At 50.7% G+C, this 21,439-nt stretch overlaps 1 protein-coding gene across 2 annotated transcripts; it reads left to right on the top strand.

Moving 5' to 3' along the window:
* The first annotated feature begins 3,865 nt into the window (after positions 1 to 3,865).
* Positions 3,866 to 20,423, top strand: LOC125551742 (phospholipid-transporting ATPase 1-like). Of its 2 annotated transcripts, none has more exons than XM_048715040.1 (7): positions 3,866 to 5,744; positions 7,252 to 7,555; positions 18,055 to 18,739; positions 18,843 to 18,966; positions 19,061 to 19,280; positions 19,357 to 19,815; positions 19,939 to 20,423. In XM_048715040.1, exons 1-7 carry the CDS (start codon positions 4,112 to 4,114, stop codon positions 20,147 to 20,149), a joined length of 3,636 nt encoding a protein of 1,211 aa, XP_048570997.1. In that variant the 5' UTR covers positions 3,866 to 4,111; the 3' UTR covers positions 20,150 to 20,423. The 2 variants fall into 2 exon arrangements, with proteins under 2 accessions (XP_048570997.1, XP_048570998.1); XM_048715041.1 differs by lacking the exons at positions 3,866 to 5,744; positions 7,252 to 7,555 and adding exons at positions 10,137 to 17,206; positions 17,294 to 17,603.
* Positions 20,424 to 21,439: the final 1,016 nt, after the last annotated feature.

The raw sequence follows: 21,439 nt of genomic DNA, 5'->3' as shown, positions 1-21,439 counted from the left end.
CAGGTTATCGGATCCAAACCGGACCCTGATAGCTTAACGGCGACCCATTACGGTGGATGCCATGTGTCGGTTACCCTTGACGAAAGCACTTCTATGACCCGCGATTTATCGTCATGCTTCAGTGATAATTTTGGTAATGTCATGGAACACTTCTACGACAGCACGAGTATGCCTATCTTCATTCTGTCATAAAATCATCATGGATGTACAAGCATGACAGAAAATGTGACCTACTGTGACAAACACGTATCATCATGGAAGTGGTTTTTTTGTAGTGATGATTGAGTATGTGGAGCTCTTACTTAGACTTTGTTGAGAATAAGTTGAATTGCAATTGTTTGGTGACTAAGAACATAGGTTGTTAAGTTTCAAGAGAAGGCATTGTTTGAACCGTAACATGTGAATTGATTTCTACTTTATCATGATGAGTTTTATGAGAAAGAGTTGTTGTTATGATGCTAGGAAAAGTGATTGAAATTATCATTGATCAAACTTATGCATTATGCTAGCATTCACACTTCATAAATTATTATTTTTATCATTTACCAACTCGAGGACGAGCAAGAATTAAGCTTGGGGATGCTGATGTGTCTCCAACGTATCTATAATTTACGAAGTATTCATGCCATGTTTACAACAATTTTATATGGTTTGGGTGCAATTTTATATGATTTAAATGAAACTAACCTGGACCGACGCTGTTTTCAGCAGAACTACCGTGGTGTTGTTTTTTGTGCAGAAGTCAAAGTTCTCCAGACGCAGTGAAATTTTTTGATGATTTTTTGGGAAAAGAGGCATTAGAAGCTTCATGTGAGGGCCAGAAGAGCCAGGAGGTGGTCACTACCCACCTGGGCGCGCCACCCCCTTCCGATGTGTGCTGGTGGGTAGTGGGCCCCTCGAAGCCCATCTTAGTGTGAGACCAACGCAAAAAATCCTATAAATATAGAAACCCCTAGAAATAACCCTAGATCGGAAGTTCCGCCGCCGCAAGCCTCTATAGCCACGAAAACTCAATCGGGAGCTCGTTCCGGCACCCTGCCGGAGGGGGAAATCATCACCGAAGGCCATCTTCGCCATCCTGATGGCCATCATGATGAGGAGGGAGTAGTCCACCCTCGGGGCTGAGGGTTTGTACTAGTAGCTATGTGCTTGATCTCTTTCTCTCTCTCTCATGTTCTGGCATGATCTTGATATATCGCGAGCTTTGTTAATATAGCTGGAACATATGGTGTTTTCCCCTCTCCATCTTGTTGTGATGGATTGAGTTTTACCTTTGAGATCTCATTATTATCGGATTGAATACTTTTATGGATTTGAGAACACTTGATGTATGTCTTGCTATGAATACCCGTGGTGACAATGGGGTATCATATTGATTCACTATTGTATGTTTTGGCACTCAACTCGTTGATTCCCGAGGTGACACTGGGGTAATCTATGCATAGGGGTTGAGCACGTTTTCGTCTTTGTTTCTCCGGTAGAAATCTTGGGGCATTTTTTGAAATTCTTTGTGTTGGATTGAGTATTATGAATCTGAAGTTGTTTGATGCATATCGTATAATTAACTCACGGATACTTGTGGTGATATTGGAGTATCTAGGTGACATTAGAGTTCGTTGATGTGTATCATATGATGTTATTTTAGTACGAACTCTTGGGCTGTTTGTGACACTTATAGGAATAGCTCGATAGATCAATTAGAAAGGATAACTTTAAGGTGGTTTCGTACCCTACAAACAATTTCGTCTTATGTTCTCTGCCGGATAAGAACTTTGGAGTGATTATTTATCGCGTGTTGAGGGATTGCCATATGATCTAACTATGTTAGCATTGTTGAGAGATTGCACTAACGAAAGTATGAACCCTAGGCCTTATTTCAAGCATTGCAATACCGTTTGTGCTCACTTTCGTTACTTGCTAACTTGCTGTTTTTTATTGTTGCTATTACAAAAATCAATATCTACTATCATTGCTACACTTGTATCACCGTCTCTTCGCCGAACTAGTGCACTATACAATTTACCATTGTATTTGGTGTGTTGGGGACATAAGAGACTCTTTGTTATTTGGTTGCAGGGTTGTTTGAGAGAGACCAACTTCATCCTACACCTCCCATGGATTGATAAACCTTAGGTCATCCACTTGAGGGAATTTTGCTACTATCCTAAAAAAACTCTGTGCTTGGAGGCCCAACACGAGTCTAGAAGAACAAGTTGTGTAGTAGACATCACGAGGGTGGGAGGGGAGGGTGGGGGAGCCCACCGTGGCCGAAATCTCGCAAGGAGGTGGCGCCGACGGTAGGGTAGAAGGGCCTGGTGCTCACCAAGAACCCCGACTGAGGAGCGGCAAAGGGGGTGGAGAAGAGGCGGCAACGATGATGTCGGGGACGCACAGAGCGTGATCGACGTCTTTGCCCGTGCTGCAGTCCAAGGAGGAGCAGAGTGCATGAGCTGCAGCGTCCACTCCTCCTAACAACGCTGATGCACGGACTTGATGGAGGAGCAGCGGCCCGAGCGAGACCGGGCCTCTCTTGGCAATGGAGGAGAAGGAGGAGCGACGGGGAAGGGGTGGCGAGACGGGAACAGATGCTAGCGGGTGGCGGCGGTGGCACCGGCGTGAGTGAGAGGGATAGAGAAGAATGAGAGGAGAGAGACCAAACCCTAGCATCTCCCCTGATTGGGGATGGAGCAGCGCATCGGTGTAGGGCGCGTCACAATGGATCACGCGAAATACCACTCGTACCCTCGGCGGGGCATGGAAATTACATGTGGTGGCACATGATATTTTTGCTGGAGAGTGCACTGTTCATTGATATAGTGCTTAGTTTTTTATCCGGCGGAAGATCGATCAGGAGGGGGATCCTACAGGTCAAAACGCATCAAGCAAACCGATCCGACGGTTAAAATGCTTTAAGACTACCTAACATAGATGGTAACATCACACTTATTTAGAAAAAATAGATGATATGGCATGTAATTAATGAAGAAAGAGATGCATGTGGTAACATAGTAGTTACTGTAACATCACACATATCAAGAAAAAATGAGTCTAGAAAAGAGAGGCATATGGTAACATAGTAGTTACTGTAATATCACACATATTAAAAAAAATGAGTCTAGAACCTAATAAATGAAGTTATGCATGACACAACACATATGTTGTTGCCCACTGTGGAAATAGTAACATAGAGTGGTAACATACGCATGTTACTACTCTAAGTTACTCCCCACCGTGACTAGTCTAAGAGGGTGCTTGGATCCAAGGGACTATTTTTAGTCTGACTAAAAATAGTCTCTTTTAGAGGCTAAAGTTCCAAGCACCCCTGACTAAAGAGAGGCTAGGACTAGTCTTGAGGCTAAAAACTTTTAGTCATAGGAAACCTACTAAAATATGTATTAGCCCTCTCTCTCCTCATTTAATTCCTCTACTTTAACACATGCGAGTTCTGAATTGAATGGTTTGGAGGATAATAAATGCTCAATAATTTGATTTTAATCTCTTTAGTATTTGGATCCAAGCATGGGTGAGGCTAGCAAGTTTTAGTCCCACTACTTTTAGTCATGAGAGAGCCCAAGTTCTCCTGCGAGTCTTATTTTTGGATGCTACCATCATATAGCGCTCCCCGATAAAAATTAAGTCAACAAGCTAATAAATACTTCTAAGAAAAAGAAAAAGAAAAAGTTACTTTAAAAAAAGCCTAAGGTAGCAAAATCCGGGGCCCACAAACCCCCTGGACTCGGTCCATGCGCATCAGCGCCTGACGCCTTCCGGTCCAATTTGAGCACCCGCCGTCCCTGACTAAGTTCCATCTGCTGTCCCTGACCATTTTCCATCTGGAAGAGAGTTGGCCGTCGCACTCGCACTCGCAGCAAAGCTTCTCCTCTCCTTCCCCGCGAATTGATAACACAGCTGGAGTCTGCAGACCCTTCGAACTCCCCGCCTGTCTCGCGCAAACGACCAAGCGATCCCTCCAAAACCTTTGGCCGATCTCGTTAACTCCAGTGCAGACAAATCAAGTAATCATCCCTTCTTGTTCCTCGCTTGGCTAAATCCAATCTGAACATAGTATTAGTTAGTACTACGTACTCTTCCACGTGCTACGTACACCAGCATGCGGCCGCAAGGGCAATTGCCGCCACCACATCCGTTGCAATTGCAACGGCCGCAGCAAGCGACCGGAGCAGATATGGACCCGCCCGCCAGGATGCCGGACCCGGTGCCGTCGCCGATACTGAAGCACTCGCCGTCCGTATCGCGCTCGCTGCGGTCCGCGCCAGACACCTCGTCCGTCACCTTCGCGGCCGACTTCCGGTCGCCCTCCAAGCCGGAATCCACCTCGCCGTCCTTCGACAGCTTCCGGACCGCCCGGTCCAGGCCGTCCAGCGTCTCGCGGTCGTCCACCAGGCGATCCGCGTCCGAGCGCGCCGGCTCGCAGCGGGACCTCCGCGACGAGGACGCCCGGTTCGTCTACATCAACGACGCGCCGCGCACCAACGCGCCGCCGGCCATGTTCCCGGACAACTCCATCCACACCTCCAAGTACTCCGTCCTCACCTTCATCCCGCGCAACCTCTACGAGCAGTTCCACAGGGTGGCCTACATCTACTTCCTCGTCCTGGCGGTGCTCAACTTCGTGCCGCAACTCCTCGTGCTCTCCAAGGAAGCGGGCGTTCTGCCGCTGGCCTTCGTGCTCGGCGTCACGGCAGTCAAGGACGCGTACGAGGACTGGAGGCGCCACCGGTCAGACAAGAACGAGAACAACCGCACGGCGTCTGTGCTCGCGGACGGCGTGTTCCGGCCGAAGCGCTGGAAGGACATTCAGGTCGGCGACGTGGTGCGTCTCGTGGCTAACGAGACGCTGCCGTGCGACATGGTGCTTGTGTCCACGAGCGACCCCACCGGCGTGGCCTACATCCAGACCATCAACCTCGACGGCGAGTCCAACCTCAAGACGCGCTACGCCAAGCAGGAAACCATGTCCACGCCGCCGGAGGTGCTCGCCGGTGTCATCAAGTGCGAGAAACCCAACCGCAACATCTACGGCTTCCTCGCCACCGTGGACCTCAACGGCCGCCGCGCCATCTCCCTCGGCGCCTCCAACGTCATGCTCCGTGGCTGCGAGCTCAAGAATACGGTCTGGGCCATCGGAGTGGCGGTGTACACCGGCCGGGACACCAAGGTGGTGCTCAACAGCTCGGGTGCGCCATCCAAGCGCAGCCGCCTCGAGACGCACATGAACCGCGAAATCATCGCGCTGGCCGTGGCTCTGGTCGTTCTCTGCTCGGTGGTGTCTCTCCTCACCGGCATCTGGATGGGTGACCATGTGGACCGGCTCGGCATCATCCCCTTTTTCCACAAATACGACTACTCTGGGGCTGCTGAGCACGGCCACGGGAGGTACAACTGGTACGGCACGGGCGTGCAGGTGGTGTTCACGTTCATGTCGGCGGTGATACAGTTCCAGGTGATGATCCCCATCGCGCTCATCATTTCCATGGAGCTCATCAGGGTGGGGCAGGCATACTTCATGGTGCAGGACGAGCACATGTTCGACGAAAAGAGCCAGGCCAGGTTCCAATGCCGGGCGCTCAACATCAACGAGGACCTCGGGCAGATCAAGTACGTCTTCTCCGACAAGACCGGCACGCTCACGCAGAATCGGATGGAGTTCCGCTGCGCCAGCGTGCAAGGCCGCGACTTCAGCGAGACCGACGGCGGCGAGGAGGACGGACATGCCGTGCAAGGTAAGCAAATGTTTGTTTTGGTTGAAATTTTCACCAGCGGTAAGCTTGGTTGACTAATCACCGATTTTGAGCGGCGGCGTTGGCATTATCTGACCGTAAGAAAACTAATACTACTAGAAGACATGTCACTCGCCAGTGTGTTGCGTGCTAGGACGATCGCCATGGTTATTTCGGGTACACGTATGCAGAATTTGAAGTTTCTGCATCCACACGCCGAACCAGAAACGAGCACGCGAGTTCTGCAAACACGCAAGATACAAGCACTGACACATTTCGATAGTTAGATAACCGGTGAAAAGAAAGAACATCTTTTCATGGTTACATGACAAGTACGTGCAATGGTACTGTTCATTACTGATTAGTAATGCCACTGATCGAGTCAAACTTCTGAATGAACTTTCCTCCCCCTTTTTAAGCCCAAAAGGCAAAAGCGAGATGTTCCACTATGCAAAACATTTAATCTACCGGGACCTGAAAATCCTGTAGTAGCTTGTGTTGCAAAACATTTGACTCTTCGGCTGGTCGTAATGAGAGTAGCAATAAGCGGTATTATGCATGCCAACTAGACTTTTTGTATTTTCTCCGGGTTTTTTTTATTCGCATATAAGATTTGATTGAATTCAAGTCTCGTAAAGTTTGACCAGCTTTGTAGAAAAAAATGTCAACATTCACAATCTAAAATGAATACCACTAGATGTGTCATGACTTAAAGTTTCATATTATATAACTTTAGCATGGCAGATGTTGATATTTTTTCATATAAATGCAATCAAACTTTGTGAAGTTTGACTTCAGAGAATTCTAATATGCAGAGTAAAAAGGACCGGAGGGAGTATGATGCGACACACAATTAAATGAGAAAAAGAGCGGGTGTGATTCATATCATGATACCATATCATATTAAATGTTATACTACTACTTTGTGTCATGCATGACAATTAATAAGGCAATCTAAGATACCAACTTATAATACTCCCTCGGTTCCTAAATGTAGGTCTTTCTAGAGATTTTAACAAGTGACTGCAAGCGAAACAAAATGAGTGAATCTACACTATAAAATATATCTATATACATCCGTATGTGGTAGTCCATTTGAATCTCTAAAAAAAACTTATATCTATGAACGAAGGAAGTGCTATACATTGTGAAGGTAGTATCATATACTAGTATCATATGCTCCATTACAACCAGCCTTCTAGGGAATGATACAACCTCGGGTCACTGATCAGGGTTGACCGTCATCTGGCCCAATAAGCATAGAATTACCGGACGTCAACAACCAACATTCTTTCGGATTTCAATTTGAGACTGACTGGGTGTATCGATAACGATGAATCCTCACCATCCATTTTCCTGGGTGGGAGCCCGACACGACACACTAATGTTACAGCACACCTTCGTTTGACACCCCAGTTATTTTTCTAGTAAGTAAAATTCAACATCCAATCACGAGGAGAAACGAATCTGATCTGGTCCATGTTTGGCGGGACATTCTGTTTGGGTGCAGCTGACGGCGTGGTTCTGAGACCCAAGACGGCGGTGAATACGGACCCGAAGCTGACGGCGCTGCTCAAGGACGGGACGGGCGCCAAGGCCAGCCGCGCCCGCGACCTGTTCCTTGCGCTGGCGACCTGCAACACCATCGTGCCCATCGTCGAGGACACGGCGAACCCGGCGGCGAAGCTGGTGGAGTACCAGGGCGAGTCCCCCGACGAGCAGGCGCTGGTGTACGCCGCCGCGGCGTACGGGCACAAGCTCGTCGAGCGCACCTCCGGCCACATCGTCGTCGACGTGTTCGGCGCCAGGCAAAGGTACGAGCTCAACACCCCGCCCGTCTACTGCAAAAAAATATTTGCTTCTCATAGCATTGCCGGCGTTTGACGTTGGTGAAATTGATTTGTTTTCTGTTAGGATTTGACTGCATTGTTCGTGGGTGAAATTTCTGTTTGTTTGTTTGTTTGTTGCCATAACGATAAATATGCGAGGTTGTGATGCGATCGACATTGACATTTCCATAGGCAGACGTCATATAGGAGTAGGAGGAGAGACGTTAGTGAGACAAGGGGAAAACTAATGTGTCCAGTTGGTGTCACGAAATCCTGGGTCCGGCGGCTAATGTGATACTCCTACGTCGCTCCGACCATCTGGGCGCACAAAGCGAAACCGTCAACTGCTCCACTTCCGTGCAAGCCACAGGGCAGGTGTGGCTGCTCGTTGGACCCGGTACTATTTCAGGCATGTCAAATCTGATGTTTTTCAGGCATGTCAAATCTGATGTTTTTCATGACAATTTATTGTCATGATGATGACAAATTTAGTTTGCAAGCATTATAATTTTCGGACAATATAATTGAACCGAGATGGATTTGTCATGTTTGCCAGGTAAACTTGCCATTCTCAAAGAATACCATTTGTCATTAAAAATGTTTGATTTTCCATGGTAAAAACTCTGATGGCAGATTTGTAGTGGAGTCTTTAATCCTAGCCTGCTCAAGCTTTCAATCGAGAGTATATTGAGTATTTAACAAAAAATTACAACATTCCAGGTTCCGATCCCACAGAATTATCACTTTCAAAACGGCAACAAAAAATAAATAGATAAAGCTAGTTTTTGCAAAAACTACCATTTTCAAATAGTGATCGGTTTGAACGATTTAGACACGTTTATAACAGGCAGGACCCATCCACCAGAACTGACGTGGCAAGAAAGTCAACTTTTTTTTATTTTGATCAGTAAAAGTATCTATAGCTGGACTTTGCAAATCCGGCCCCTCAAATTAGCCATTTTGCATCCGAATCTTTCATATTTTAACCCTTACATTCATATAAAGCATGCAAAAGAAATCATACGTACTATCTTAGCTAATGTTCGTCGTTGAAGATGTCCACGACGTTGGTGCTAGGCGCATAGGAGGGCTTTGGCTCATCCTCCTCCTGCTCGACCTCATCCATGTAGGCGAGCATCTCCGACTTCTCCGCGGCCTCCATCTTCTGCCAACGATGACGGCTGGCCTCTGCAGCCGACTCCGAGCGAAGGGAATCTAGGATGGCCTGCTGCTCCGCCCGCAGATTCACGTCGCCAGCGTCCCCCACATCCTCCTCCTCCTTATCCAGCTCATCCTCCTCCTTCTCAACCTCCTCGTCGTCGTCGTCGTCCTCCTCCTCCTCCTCCTTCTCCGCTTCATCCTCCTCCTCCTCCTTTTCGGCCTCCTCCTCCTGCCACCCCCAACTCCTCCTCCGGATCCACTGCATCCGGAGGTAGCCGCGCGGCGATCCAAGCTTCACACCTTGCCCGGATCTGCTCAAGGGGCTCCAGCCGGCGCTCCAGCGCTAGACATGGGTGGCTCCTCACTCGGCGGCATGGGGGCATGACTACTAGGCGAACAGGGAGTGAAAAGTGGCGGCGACCGCGGACAGGCGGAGGAAAATGTGGATGATAGGATTTCGATGCCGATGGTCGACTTAAATAGCCGGCTAGGTACTACGCGGCCTGGCGGAGCGGCGCCACGCGACGACATCGGTCTGATGGAGGAGACAAGTTTTGGACCGCCGGGATTCCAGGCGATTCCGCGTTGGACCCCACCGTCAGTCCGAGTGGCGGGCACGCCCGGACGCCCCCATATCAGCTCCATATTTAGGCTGGATATGAGGGGTGCTGGTTAGCCCAGGCGTCTAAGACCCGTTTGAGGCATTCATCTGGGTCAGATTTTCATGATCAGGCAGGCATTCCAGTCGTTTGAGCCCGGTTTAAGGCACCCGACTGTAGATGCTCTAAGTAGACTGTTATGACAGATGGGGCCAACACGTCAGCATCAACTCTCTTCTTCCTCCTCCTTCTCCTCCCTCTCGTGCATCACACTTCTGCCAGAGTGCATCACCCTTCTTATATTAGGGAGTTCCGTAAGTTGAATTTGTGATGACCTAGTAGTTGCCGTCAGGGAATGCAATCCTTGGTCTGAACCATTTTTCCAGGCATGACTGGACCACCGGCTTAGGGCATCTCCAGCCGTTGGCCCCTCAGGAGGGGCAAAAAATCGCCCCCTGGGGCGCACCCGTGCTAAACCGCGCACTGGGGGCGTGATGCCCCCCAGTCGTGCCCCCCACGGGTTTTTAAAATGTTCAAATTCGGCGCAAACACGGGCGAGTTCGTTTAAATTTAAACATATTTTACAAAAAAAGAAAAAAACTATCGCGGGCTACCCCCGCCGTCTCCCTCACCGCCCGCCTCGTCGCTCGCCCACGCGGTTCTACATGCCGAGAAGGCTGTAGAACCGCGTGTAGTCACCGTCGTCGTCGCCTCCGCCTACGCCTCCGCCGTCCCTGCTGCATCCCTCCCCCGGTTGGCGCGGCGGGTTAGACGGTCCGGGGGCGTCGTCGTCGCTATCGAGGACGACGACACCGTCCTCGTCCTCGCGCCCACGTTTGCGGGCGGTGATCTCCTCCAGGGCCCGGTGCTACCGGATCATCTCCTCGCGCAGGTAGTCGTCGCGCGACCACCGCATGGCGTCCTCGTCGGAGAAGCCGCGCCGGGCTATCTCCTCGTACTCCTGGGGGAGGCTGGACTCCACCTTGGGCTCGACGAGGGCGCCGGAGCTGCGGGTGCGCGCGCTGACAGGCGTGTCCTGGGGCTCCGGCTTGACGGGGCGGAGGTGGAGGCAGGGAGAGCCGCCGGAGTTGCGGGTACGCGCGCTGACAGGCGTGTCCTGGGGCTCCGGCTTGACGGGGCGGAGGTGGAGGCAGGGAGAGCCGCCGGACGAGGAGGAGGACACCCCGGTCTCCATGCGCCTCGGCGTCTAGGAGATTCCCCAGTGGCGGCGTGAGGAGCACGGGGGAGCGGGGTACTCGAGGCGCGGCGTGTTGCCGCCCTCGATGTACTCGAGGACGGACTCCAACGTGCGCCCGGGCACGCCCCACCACCGACGCCGGCCGGCGGCGTTGAACCTGCCGGAGGGCACGACGCTGTTGGTGGCCTCGAGTTGCTCGCTGTGCCGGCGGCGGAAGTATGGCTCCCAGATTGGGCTGTCGGGGACGTACCGGGGCCCCTCCCTCGCCGCAAGCGGTAGGGACGAGCGGATGCGTGCGATCTCCGCACGCCGCGCCGCGCCGGTGGGTACCGGGGGCACCGGCACGCCGCCGGCGCTGATCCTCCACGCCCCGGGCACCCGCATGTCCGGCGGGACCGGGTACTCGGCCTTAAAAAGGAGGCGAGCCTCGTCCTCGTGCAGATGACGACGCCCGAATCCGTTCGCCGCCGCGCCGTCGCCTGGGAAACGCTCGGCCATGCTTTCTCAACTGGTGACGGCGAGAGGAGGAAAGGGGGAGAAATGAGCGCGTCATCGATGGATGATCGGGGTGAGTCTCTCCGGCGCGCTTGCAGTCGGCTTTTATAGACGGAGACGCCGCGTGGTAGGCTTGGCCGGCGCGTTACGCGTGGCGTGATTGCGTGGCGGCCGAGGGACGCGTCGCCCAGCCTTCACTGCGCCGCCCGTGAGGCACCAATGGAGGCTGACCGACGCGGCAGTGCGGGGCAGCTTTAGCATTGATTCGCCACGGGAAACGAGGCGATGAGGACGACGAAGGTGCGAGAAGAGAGTAGAGTCGCTGACGCGGCGGGCACGCGGCTTTTCGCGCCAAAAACGATTCGCCCGGCGCCCCCGAGCGACCCCAGCGCACCGGGTTCGGATTGGGTCTGCCGGCGCCAATTTCGACCCGAGCCGGCGGAAACTGGACTCTTGGCGACGTGACTGGATCGATTTTTTGACGCTGACGGACAAAAACACGCCTGAGGGGTTTTGTTGGGGGCGCGGCTGGAGATGCCCTTAGTTATTTGGCTATCCAAAACCATCAACTTGTTCCAGACGATCAGCAACATCTACTAAATCCTAGTTTCCCGTGCCTACGTGGCAAACAGAATATTCAAAGTCGAGACCTTCTAGCCTCTCTGACCAACTGCGATGCTGGTGTCTAGTGGCAACCATGAAAGCGATATAAGAAGTTTCCAAGATGAATATCCATCCGCGTTTCCAATCAGAGGCGTGGCGTAGAATTGTGACCAATTTACCTGAATTTTATTTCTTTTACAATCTTCTTATAGCAAACGATCATGCCACGAGGCTTTGACGTAGGAAGCTAGTATTTGCATGTACCACACGTAGGGGCAATCAGAGCTGCAGGCATGCTGACTATTCTTGGCGGGGAAAATTATGCGATGGTTGGATGTGACAGGTCTCGCAGTAGACCAACTGCAACGATCAATTCCCGATTGTGTGCGGGAATATGATGAATGCAAATGCAACCCCGTCTAGAAGCCGAGAGACTAGTACTATCCGACATGGACGTGTACTCGTACGTGTCAATTAATGGAGGGAAGAAGAATTAAGTCGAGAGAAACTCCATACTGGGTGTGCGCCCGAGCGCACAAAACACGCCGGACTGGTGTGGCATTTCACATGTGTTCCGTGCTGTGTTGGACTTGGACCTTCCCATATGGTTTGCAGGATTGTCCCACAGCTCCCAGAAGGTCAAAATTAACCACAAGGATGTTACTCACTCTTTACCCTTCTTTGGGTTTTTTGAGGGGGTTTTACCCTTTTTTGAGGGGGTTTTAGCCCCAGAGCGTGCGAATTGGGTGGTGCGCGGCGGCACTCGTCCCGTGCTGCCCAAGGCACGTGGGCCCGTGCCTGGCCCAAAGAGGCCAAACCCGGCGGCGCCTACGAGGCTTCCAAACTAGACTTCCATCGTCCTGGGCGGCGCCTAGTCTGGTCGGCCCACCTGCGCAGCGGCCTGCGCGGACGTGGACGTGCGCGGCCGGGTGCCATATGTCGGGCCCCATCGCATGCGAGCCATCTTGATGACCCTACCCCTGGCCTAGCCTAGCCGGCCGTGCACGGCGACGTGAGACGATCGCGACGCCTCGAGAATGACTGCCACGGTACCACCATCGCACGCTACCCTCCCCTCTGCTCAACTAGTGCGTCAAAAGGGTCTCCGTGCCATGGATTTACCGCTGCCGTGGGAGCTTTTTCCGCGCTCATGGTTATGGACGGGATGGAAAATGGGATCCTAGTGCAACCGTGCGCGAGTCTGCTCCATACGTGATTATCAATGAACCTTCTAACTCGTGTGCATGCGGAATACTTTTACTTGTTTGTATCAATGAACCTCCTATCTCATGTGTGGAATACTACTTTTACTTGTTTGCGCATGGCATGACACAGACTTTTGCACGAGAGTCCGCTCCCATTCTTCATATGTGTGGAATACTAATTTTTTTTAACTCATCCTAAGGATTTCAATCATGAATAAATCTTATAAAATTCCTTTCAATCAAAGAAGCCCTTAATACCTTCGTCTCGGTCCAAAATATGCGATGACTTAATAAACCGGTAGTAGTTTGTTTATGTACTATCTTTTCTTTATAATATAGGTAGACAAAAATGTCAATGTAAATGGGCTACTCTAATGGGAGTGCCTGGCGCATGGATGGTTCGTTAGTCCGGCAGCCCAGCCATGGCGTTGTTTAACGGAGTTGAGTCGATCTAACTAATCTGGGATGGATACCAATGGATCCGTATCCCATTCACGTGGCTGCCTGTCTTGTATTTCTCCATCTCAAATGGTCAACTTTAGACACCTAGACACGGGAAAAATATTCCATAAACCCCTTTTCGGTCACTGTCTGGCCTTCATACACAAGAAATCTCATCTCCACTAAGTTGATGAGAACACGCATAAATGATCACTGTGCCAAAACTCGTTTGGTCAAAGGCATGCACCCTCAAAATACCTACTCGTGAAGAGTGAAATTCCTTGGTAGTCAAAGGCATGCAACCCTCAAAATACTCGAAATTCCTTGATTATCTGGAAGAGATATACTACAAGAATTGATCCAGTCAGGTTGGGCATAAAAGTGGGCAAATACAAAGGAAAAAAGGAAAGAGCAACTTTGTCCTCTCCTGCGAGCTCCTAAGAACCAGTACTCTGCCTACTCTACTTTCCAAGGACAGATCACATCCAATTATAAAATAGAATACTTTTCTTTGTCCTAGTCAAATCCACTGTGCGAGCGATATGGCGTGGTCACTTCTTCATACATCGTCGGTCATCCATCAATCCATCCATGAACCGCGACGAGAGAGCTCTGAATTTGTGGACAATGCTCCTAGTTGGACCTCTTTTCCAGTTTTTGCCATGCTCTGCGCACGGCATAGCTCCTTCCTTTTTTATCAGCTGAGAAACTTTATGCTTTCGTGAGAAGGCCTAAAATGTTTTGACCAGTTATTAGTTCCCTCCCTCTGTGCCTGGCTCTGGTGGATAGATAGATAGATACATCCCAACATCTGCAAATTACGACACTGAATTTAGAAGCTTGGAGACGAATAGGAACATGCGGGTAGAGCCAAGACCGGTGCAGGAGCAGCGTAGTTTAGTGCAACGTAGCTTGTGGGTTCCCCGCAAAAAAAAACAAAAAAAAACGTAGCTTGTGGGTTTGGTCACTGGATTGGACGATGGCGCAAGCGCTACCGTCACGCATGGGTTTCTTTCTAGAATTCTTTACAGAGTCCGTCCGTCCGTCCGTCCGATGACTGGTCGCCATGTTTACCGAAGCACATGCCGTGGTTTACGGGGACTTTTGAGTCGAGGGTTTGATGTCAACTCTTACATATTGCGCGGAGGTTGAAAGCCGGCCTTGCCAAGATTTATGGCCTCCATCTCCATGCTCTGCTCCTGAAGCAAGCAGAGCAGAGCTATCCTCTGTCAAGATTCTTCCGGGCTAAAATATGATTGCGTCCAACAATTAGGTTATTTATTATGAAGGCACTTGTTCATCTAATGTAGTATTCCATTGCGAGCGTTGACTTGATTCGAAACTAAACTCTGAAAAAAATGCAGCAGCCTTGGCGTAGCGAAAAGTCATCAAGTCAGAGATGCTAGTATTTCGTGATTGCCGTGCAAGTAATGCAAATGAAATGACTTTTCTTTCGCTCTTGGTTTACGTGGGCTTAATATACTCCTACCGGACACGAATATTAAATCTTAAATCTCACCCAAAAAATGAAGGCCGAGGGGACTCCAACAGAAACCGAAGCTTCGCCCAGCACACGGTTGCAAACTGTTCGCCTGTAATTGGGAGGGAGAGGGATCCATGGGTCGCCGGCACAGCATGGATGACCGAAGAAATGAAGAAGCGTCATCGATGATCGAGCCATCTGCAATCCATTTGGCGTGTCTGGAAGCTTCGCCATCTCCGCCAGAAAGAAAGAAAGCCGGCACCCCAAAGTACCAACCCGGCGAAAATGACAAGCTTGTTTAGCGAGTCGCCGTCACCGTCTCCCCACTTTCGGAGCCCGTTTCTATCCACCATTTCTTGACCAGCTATAAGCTACCGGCTGCGCTACTCCGAGTCTGTCTACGTATGACACCTTTGTTTCTGCACTAATTAAACCACATTATTAAGTTATAAGCCGCCTATAAATAAACAAAATTAACAGCTCAAATAGTTGGCTTCATTCCCTTGTCTTCTGTCTTCTCCATCGTCTCCAATTCAAATCCTAATCAAATTTCTACTTGCCTTTGATGACTTGACTAACTAATACCGATTACTTGTCAGACTTTATTTCTAGACTTGAATCCCTTGCTTGTAAGATAGACTATTTGAGTCATGAGACATGAAGAGGAGCAGCCCCGAAACCCAAAGCCTACAGGTCTCTCCCTCGCTCGCTCATCCAAACGGTGCTTTTGTCCTCACCAACTCCCCTCTCCCAGATTTTAAGCGCCATTTCAAGCCCTCAGCAAGATCGCGTATCTTTTCTCTGCTTGCTTCCGCTTCGTCTCCGTCTCCCCCCTGAAATAAAAATTCCTCTGCAGCAGCAGCAGCAGCCCATCTTTAATGCAACACTCGCCATGGTTACTCCCACGCATCCACTTCAACCCAACCACTGCTCTGCTTCCTTCCTTCCTCCCCTGTTTCTGTTTGTTTCTTGAACCCAAACCCAGCTTGTGCCCCGTTCAAAATCGGACTTTGCCGAGCGTCGCCATGGGCGGGGATTCGAGGTTCTCCCACTGACGCGGCTGGTCCGGCCGGTCAGCGACAGCGCGCGCCATGGCCGAGGACCATGGATCGTCCCGGCACATGTCGTCCATGTCCATGTCGCACAAGGAGCTGGGCGACGACGACGCGCGGGTGGTGCATGTGGGCGACCCGGAGCGCACCAACGAGCGCCTCCAGTTCGCCGGGAACGCCGTGCGCACCGCCAAGTACTCGCCGCTCACCTTCCTGCCGCGGAACCTGTTCGAGCAGTTCCACCGCCTCGCGTACGTCTATTTCCTCGTCATCGCCGTGCTCAACCAGCTCCCCCAGCTCGCGGTCTTCGGCCGCGGGGCCTCCGTCATGCCGCTCGCCTTCGTCCTCGCGGTGACCGCCGTCAAGGACGCGTACGAGGACTGGCGACGCCACCGCTCCGACCGCGCCGAGAATAACCGCCTCGCCGCTGTCCTGTCCCCCGGCGCGGCCGCCCAATTCGTCCCCACCGAGTGGAAGCACGTCCGCGTCGGCGACGTCGTGCGGGTCGGTGCCAACGAGTCGCCCCCGGCGGACATGGTCCTCCTGGCCACCAGCGACACCACCGGCGTAGCCTACGTGCAGACGCTCAACCTTGACGGCGAGTCCAACCTAAAGACTCGCTACGCTAAGCAAGAGACGCTGACGACGCCGCTCGAGCATCTCGCCGGCGCCGTCGTCAGGTGCGAGCGCCCGAACCGTAACATTTACGGCTTCCAGGCCAACCTGGAGCTCCAGGGGGAGGGCCGCCGGATACCGCTGGGCCCGTCCAACATCGTGCTGCGCGGCTGCGACCTCAAGAACACGTCCTGGGCCGTGGGCGTGGTGGTCTACGCGGGGCGCGAGACCAAGGCGATGCTGAACAACGCGGGCACGCCGACCAAGCGCAGCCGCCTGGAGACGCACATGAACCGCGAGACGCTCTTCCTCTCCGGCATCCTCATCGCGCTCTGCTCGGCCGTGGCCACGCTCTCGGGCGTGTGGCTGCGCACCCACCAGACCGACCTGGAGCTCGCGCAGTTCTTCCATAAGAAGGACTACCTCAAGGTCGGCAAGGAGGACAACGAGAACTACAACTACTACGGCATCGCGGCGCAGATCGTCTTCAACTTCCTCATGGCGGTCATCGTGTTCCAGATCATGATACCCATCTCGCTCTACATCTCCATGGAGCTGGTGAGGCTCGGTCAGGCCTACTTCATGATCCGGGACGCCAAGCTGTACGACGCGTCGTCCGACTCGAGGTTCCAGTGCAGGGCTCTCAACATCAACGAGGACCTGGGGCAGGTCAAGTGCGTCTTCTCCGATAAGACCGGCACGCTGACGCAGAACAAGATGGAGTTCCGGTGCGCGAGCATCGACGGCGTCGATTACAGCGACGTCGCACGGCAGCGACCTGTCGGTAGGGCTAGCTTCTCTCTCATTCTCAGTAAATTCTATCCAGTGGAGGAGTCTGGGCTGGGGTTTGATGGCCTTTGATTCATGGCAGAGGGCGAGCCGGCTTGGGCGCCAAAGGTGCCGGTGAAGGTCGACAGAGAGGTGATGGAGCTGGTGAGGAACGGGGGTGCTACAGAGCAAGGGATGAACGCCGGCGAGTTCTTTCTTGCCCTGGCAACGTGCAACACCATTGTTCCTTTGATCCTTGATGATGGCCCTGACCCAAAGAAGAAGGTGATTGACTACCAAGGCGAGTCGCCGGACGAGCAGGCGTTGGTTTCTGCCGCCGCGGCCTATGGCTTTGTGCTCGTGGAGCGAAGCTCCGGGCACATTGTCATTGACGTCCTTGGTCAGAAGCAGAGGTATACATCATCATTCATGATAGATTTGCATGGGAAATAAGGACAAATTGACCATGGGAATTTTGCTTTCATTTCATGATATACAGTTTGCCGTTAGTTTGTGTCTTCTAGTACGTACTAGTTGGGGAGGTTTCGTTGGTTTGTGGCCGTTGCTTGCATCTCTTTTTCTGGGCCTGCACGGCATGTGCTTCAGTCCATTTGTGGTAGCAGCAAGGCAACCGCAGAACTTCAGATATTGCTTCACCTAAACTAACATTGGTTGATGACTGCAATAGGTTTCCTTAGTTTTTGCGTACGTACATTCAGAATGCCTGCAATAGGTTTCCTTAGTTTTTGCGTACATTCAGAATGCGCGACATATGCTTCGTTTTGCTTCAGTCCTTTGTGCATCTGGCCATTACTAATAACTTTCACAAAACATTTAATCGCCTTTACCGGACTTATTCTGCAGGTTTGACGTCCTTGGTCTTCATGAGTTTGACAGCGACCGCAAGAGGATGTCAGTTATAATTGGCTGCCCGGACAAGACTATCAAGCTGTTTGTAAAAGGTGCAGATAGTTCCATGTTTGGAATCATCGACAAAACACTGAATCCAGATGTTGTCCAGGCAACTGAGAAACATCTCCATTCATATTCGTCAGTCGGCCTGCGAACCCTCGTCATCGGCGTGCGGGAACTTAGCCAGTCAGAGTTTCAGGAGTGGCAAATGGCTTACGAGAAGGCTAGCACTGCATTATTAGGCAGAGGCAATCTCCTACGCAGTGTGGCCGCCAACATTGAAAGGAACATGCGCCTGCTGGGAGCCTCCGGTGTCGAAGACAAGCTGCAAGATGGAGTTCCTGAAGCAATTGAAAAACTAAGGGAAGCAGGGATTAAGGTTTGGGTTCTGACAGGTGACAAACAAGAAACTGCCATCTCCATTGGCTATTCCTGCAAGCTTTTGACAAGGGACATGACACAGATTGTGATCAACAGTAATTCAAGAGAGTCGTGCAGAAAAAGTTTGGATGATGCAATCTCCATGGTAAACAAACTCCGGTCACTGTCTACAGACTCCCAATCTAGAGTTCCCCTCGCTTTGATCATTGACGGTAACAGTCTCGTCTACATTTTTGACACAGAACGGGAGGAGAAGGTATGCAATCACACTAGCATCTCTATAAGTGCAGTGATTTTCCCGCAAAAGGAAAAACAGAGTCATTTTCTTATAAATAACCCATGAAATGTCAATTTTCCAGCTTTTTGAAGTCGCGATAGCATGCGATGTTGTTCTATGTTGTCGAGTGGCTCCTCTACAGAAGGCTGGGATTGTTGATTTAATAAAGAAGCGAACAAGTGACATGACTCTAGCTATTGGAGATGGTACATTTTTTGTTTCAAACTAGTTCAGCACTTTCATCTTTTTCTCTGAGTTATTTGTTTTTTGTTATTAATCTGAAGAAGTATCATTTTTCAGGTGCAAATGATGTATCCATGATCCAAATGGCCGATGTTGGCATTGGCATCAGTGGTCAAGAAGGAAGGCAAGCTGTGATGGCTTCAGATTTTGCCATGGGGCAATTTAGATTTTTGGTCCCACTGTTGTTAGTTCATGGCCACTGGAACTACCAGAGAATGAGCTACATGATCCTATACAACTTTTACAGAAATGCTACTTTTGTCTTTGTGCTTTTCTGGTAAGTGCATTCCTTTATTACCAGGTTCGTTCAATCTGCACTTAGAAATATACCTAAACCACGATAATCATTGCAGGTATGTACTTTACACTGGTTATACCCTGTCAACAGCAATAAATGAGTGGAGCAGTGTGTTATACTCTGTGGTCTATACCTCTGCGCCGACTGTCATTGTCGCCATTCTCGACAAGGATCTGAGTCGAAGGACATTGCTGAAATATCCCCAACTCTACGGTGCGGGGCAGCGCGAGGAGAGTTACAACCTAAGACTGTTCATTTTCATCATGGTGGACTCCGTTTGGCAGAGCCTCGCAGTTTTCTTCATCCCTTACGCCGCATACAAGAACAGCGCAATCGACAGCGCTAGCCTGGGAGACCTGTGGACACTGTCTGTTGTCATTCTTGTCAACATTCACCTTGCCATGGATGTCATCAGATGGACTTGGATCACTCATGCAGCAATATGGGGCAGTATTGTGGCGACATGGATTTGCGTCATCATCATAGACTCCATACCCACCTTGCCCGGTTTCTGGTACATACTCGTCCTTATTGATCCTTATTATTTGCTCGCCTATTGGAAAAAAAGGAAACCTACATGCTCTTCAAATTTGAAACAGTATCCCACATGATTTCTGATTCTCTAACTGAACCACAGGGCAATCTACGAGGTGATGGGAACTGCATTGTTCTGGGCGTTGCTTCTTGCGGTGATTGTGGTTGGAATGATCCCTCATTTTGCCGCAAAGGCCATCAGGGAACATTTCATGCCCAATGACATCCAGATTGCGAGAGAGATGGAGAAGTCGCAAGATTCTCGTGATGCTAATCATCCAGAAGTCCAGATGAGTACATCCACTCGAGCTTAGGAGTAGGGGATCTTTGTTCATTCGCGTAGGCTAGAGTTACACCTTTCTCTTTCTGAAGAAATTACACCTTTTCCTTGGTTCTTTTTGTTGTGTGTATATAAAGCAATTCTTTCGGCAGTGAGCATGCTTCTTGTTGCTTGCTACCCTGTCAACTATCCAAAGGATAGATTTCTTGTAGCCATGCTGTGCATCCGCCTGCATTTTTTGTTGTTAATTTATATGAAAAGAATCGTACAGGAGTTAACTGTACATATTCAGGGACTGATTTATTTTATGAAGATTCTGAAACGGATGATACTGATTTCCGAGAGCTAACGTAGAAGCATTGCGTTTGTTGGGTGCACAAATAGACATGGGAACAACAATATGTTTTTATCTGTCTAGCAGATCCCTCATATCGCGATACTATAAAATCAATTTATGGTTCCTTGTAAACTGTTTTTGTAGTATGAAACTGACTCGGCTCGAACAGATACTAAAAACTGTACTATAAGCAAAAGAAATATTATAATTTCCTCTCCTCTTTTTTTGAGTTGTATAATTTCCTCTAATCTTCCCCAACGTCCGCCACCGGCCAGACGTGGCCCAAAAGTAGCCGCCCCACGCTCGGCCACCCGCCCCACGCTCGGCCACCGCCATCAGGCCAGCCCACCTCCTGCGCCAGATCCCGGCGGCCTCCCGCGCCCGCGTCCCTAGTCGGTCACGTCTCCTGCGCCACTCGCGTTTCCGACAACCGTCCATGCTGTGTGACGCCACTTGCGTCCAGGCCGCTTACTCAGGCGCCGCTCGGGTCGGACGCTGCCGAGGTCCTTCGCCTGCTCCCTGCTCGCGCGCTGCGTCGCCAGACCACCTACTCCGACGTTGGTTCGTTTACGGTTGACCTAAAAATCAACTCGAAAACTACAAGTACTAGATGATACCTGTGGCGACCCGACCCGAATGGATCAAGTGCTCTGTGCTCAGGTGTCATCCCTGGATCAGTAATGCTGACACCACACAGTACATCGAAGGATTTATAGCAGAGTGGCAATCACACACTTATTACATCGTTATCTCAAAGAGAACTTATTACAATAAATATGGCTTAAGGCCATCTAATAACGATAACAGCGGAAGACTCGGAAGATAAATGGGTCCATCAACTCCAACGACATCACTGAGTATAGGACCACGACCTAAAGCACCTTACTCGTCGTCTGAAAAGTCTGCAACATGAAAGTTGCAGCCCGAAAACGGGTCAGCACATGGAATATGCTGGCAATGTAACACATAGAGAGTAATGGAATGAAA

Source organism: Triticum urartu, chromosome 4 (genome assembly GCF_003073215.2).
Source record: "Triticum urartu cultivar G1812 chromosome 4, Tu2.1, whole genome shotgun sequence".
Classification (NCBI taxonomy): domain Eukaryota; kingdom Viridiplantae; phylum Streptophyta; class Magnoliopsida; order Poales; family Poaceae; genus Triticum; species Triticum urartu.
Note: the sequence above shows the minus strand (reverse complement) of the source record. Positions and strands in the feature narration are given on the sequence as shown.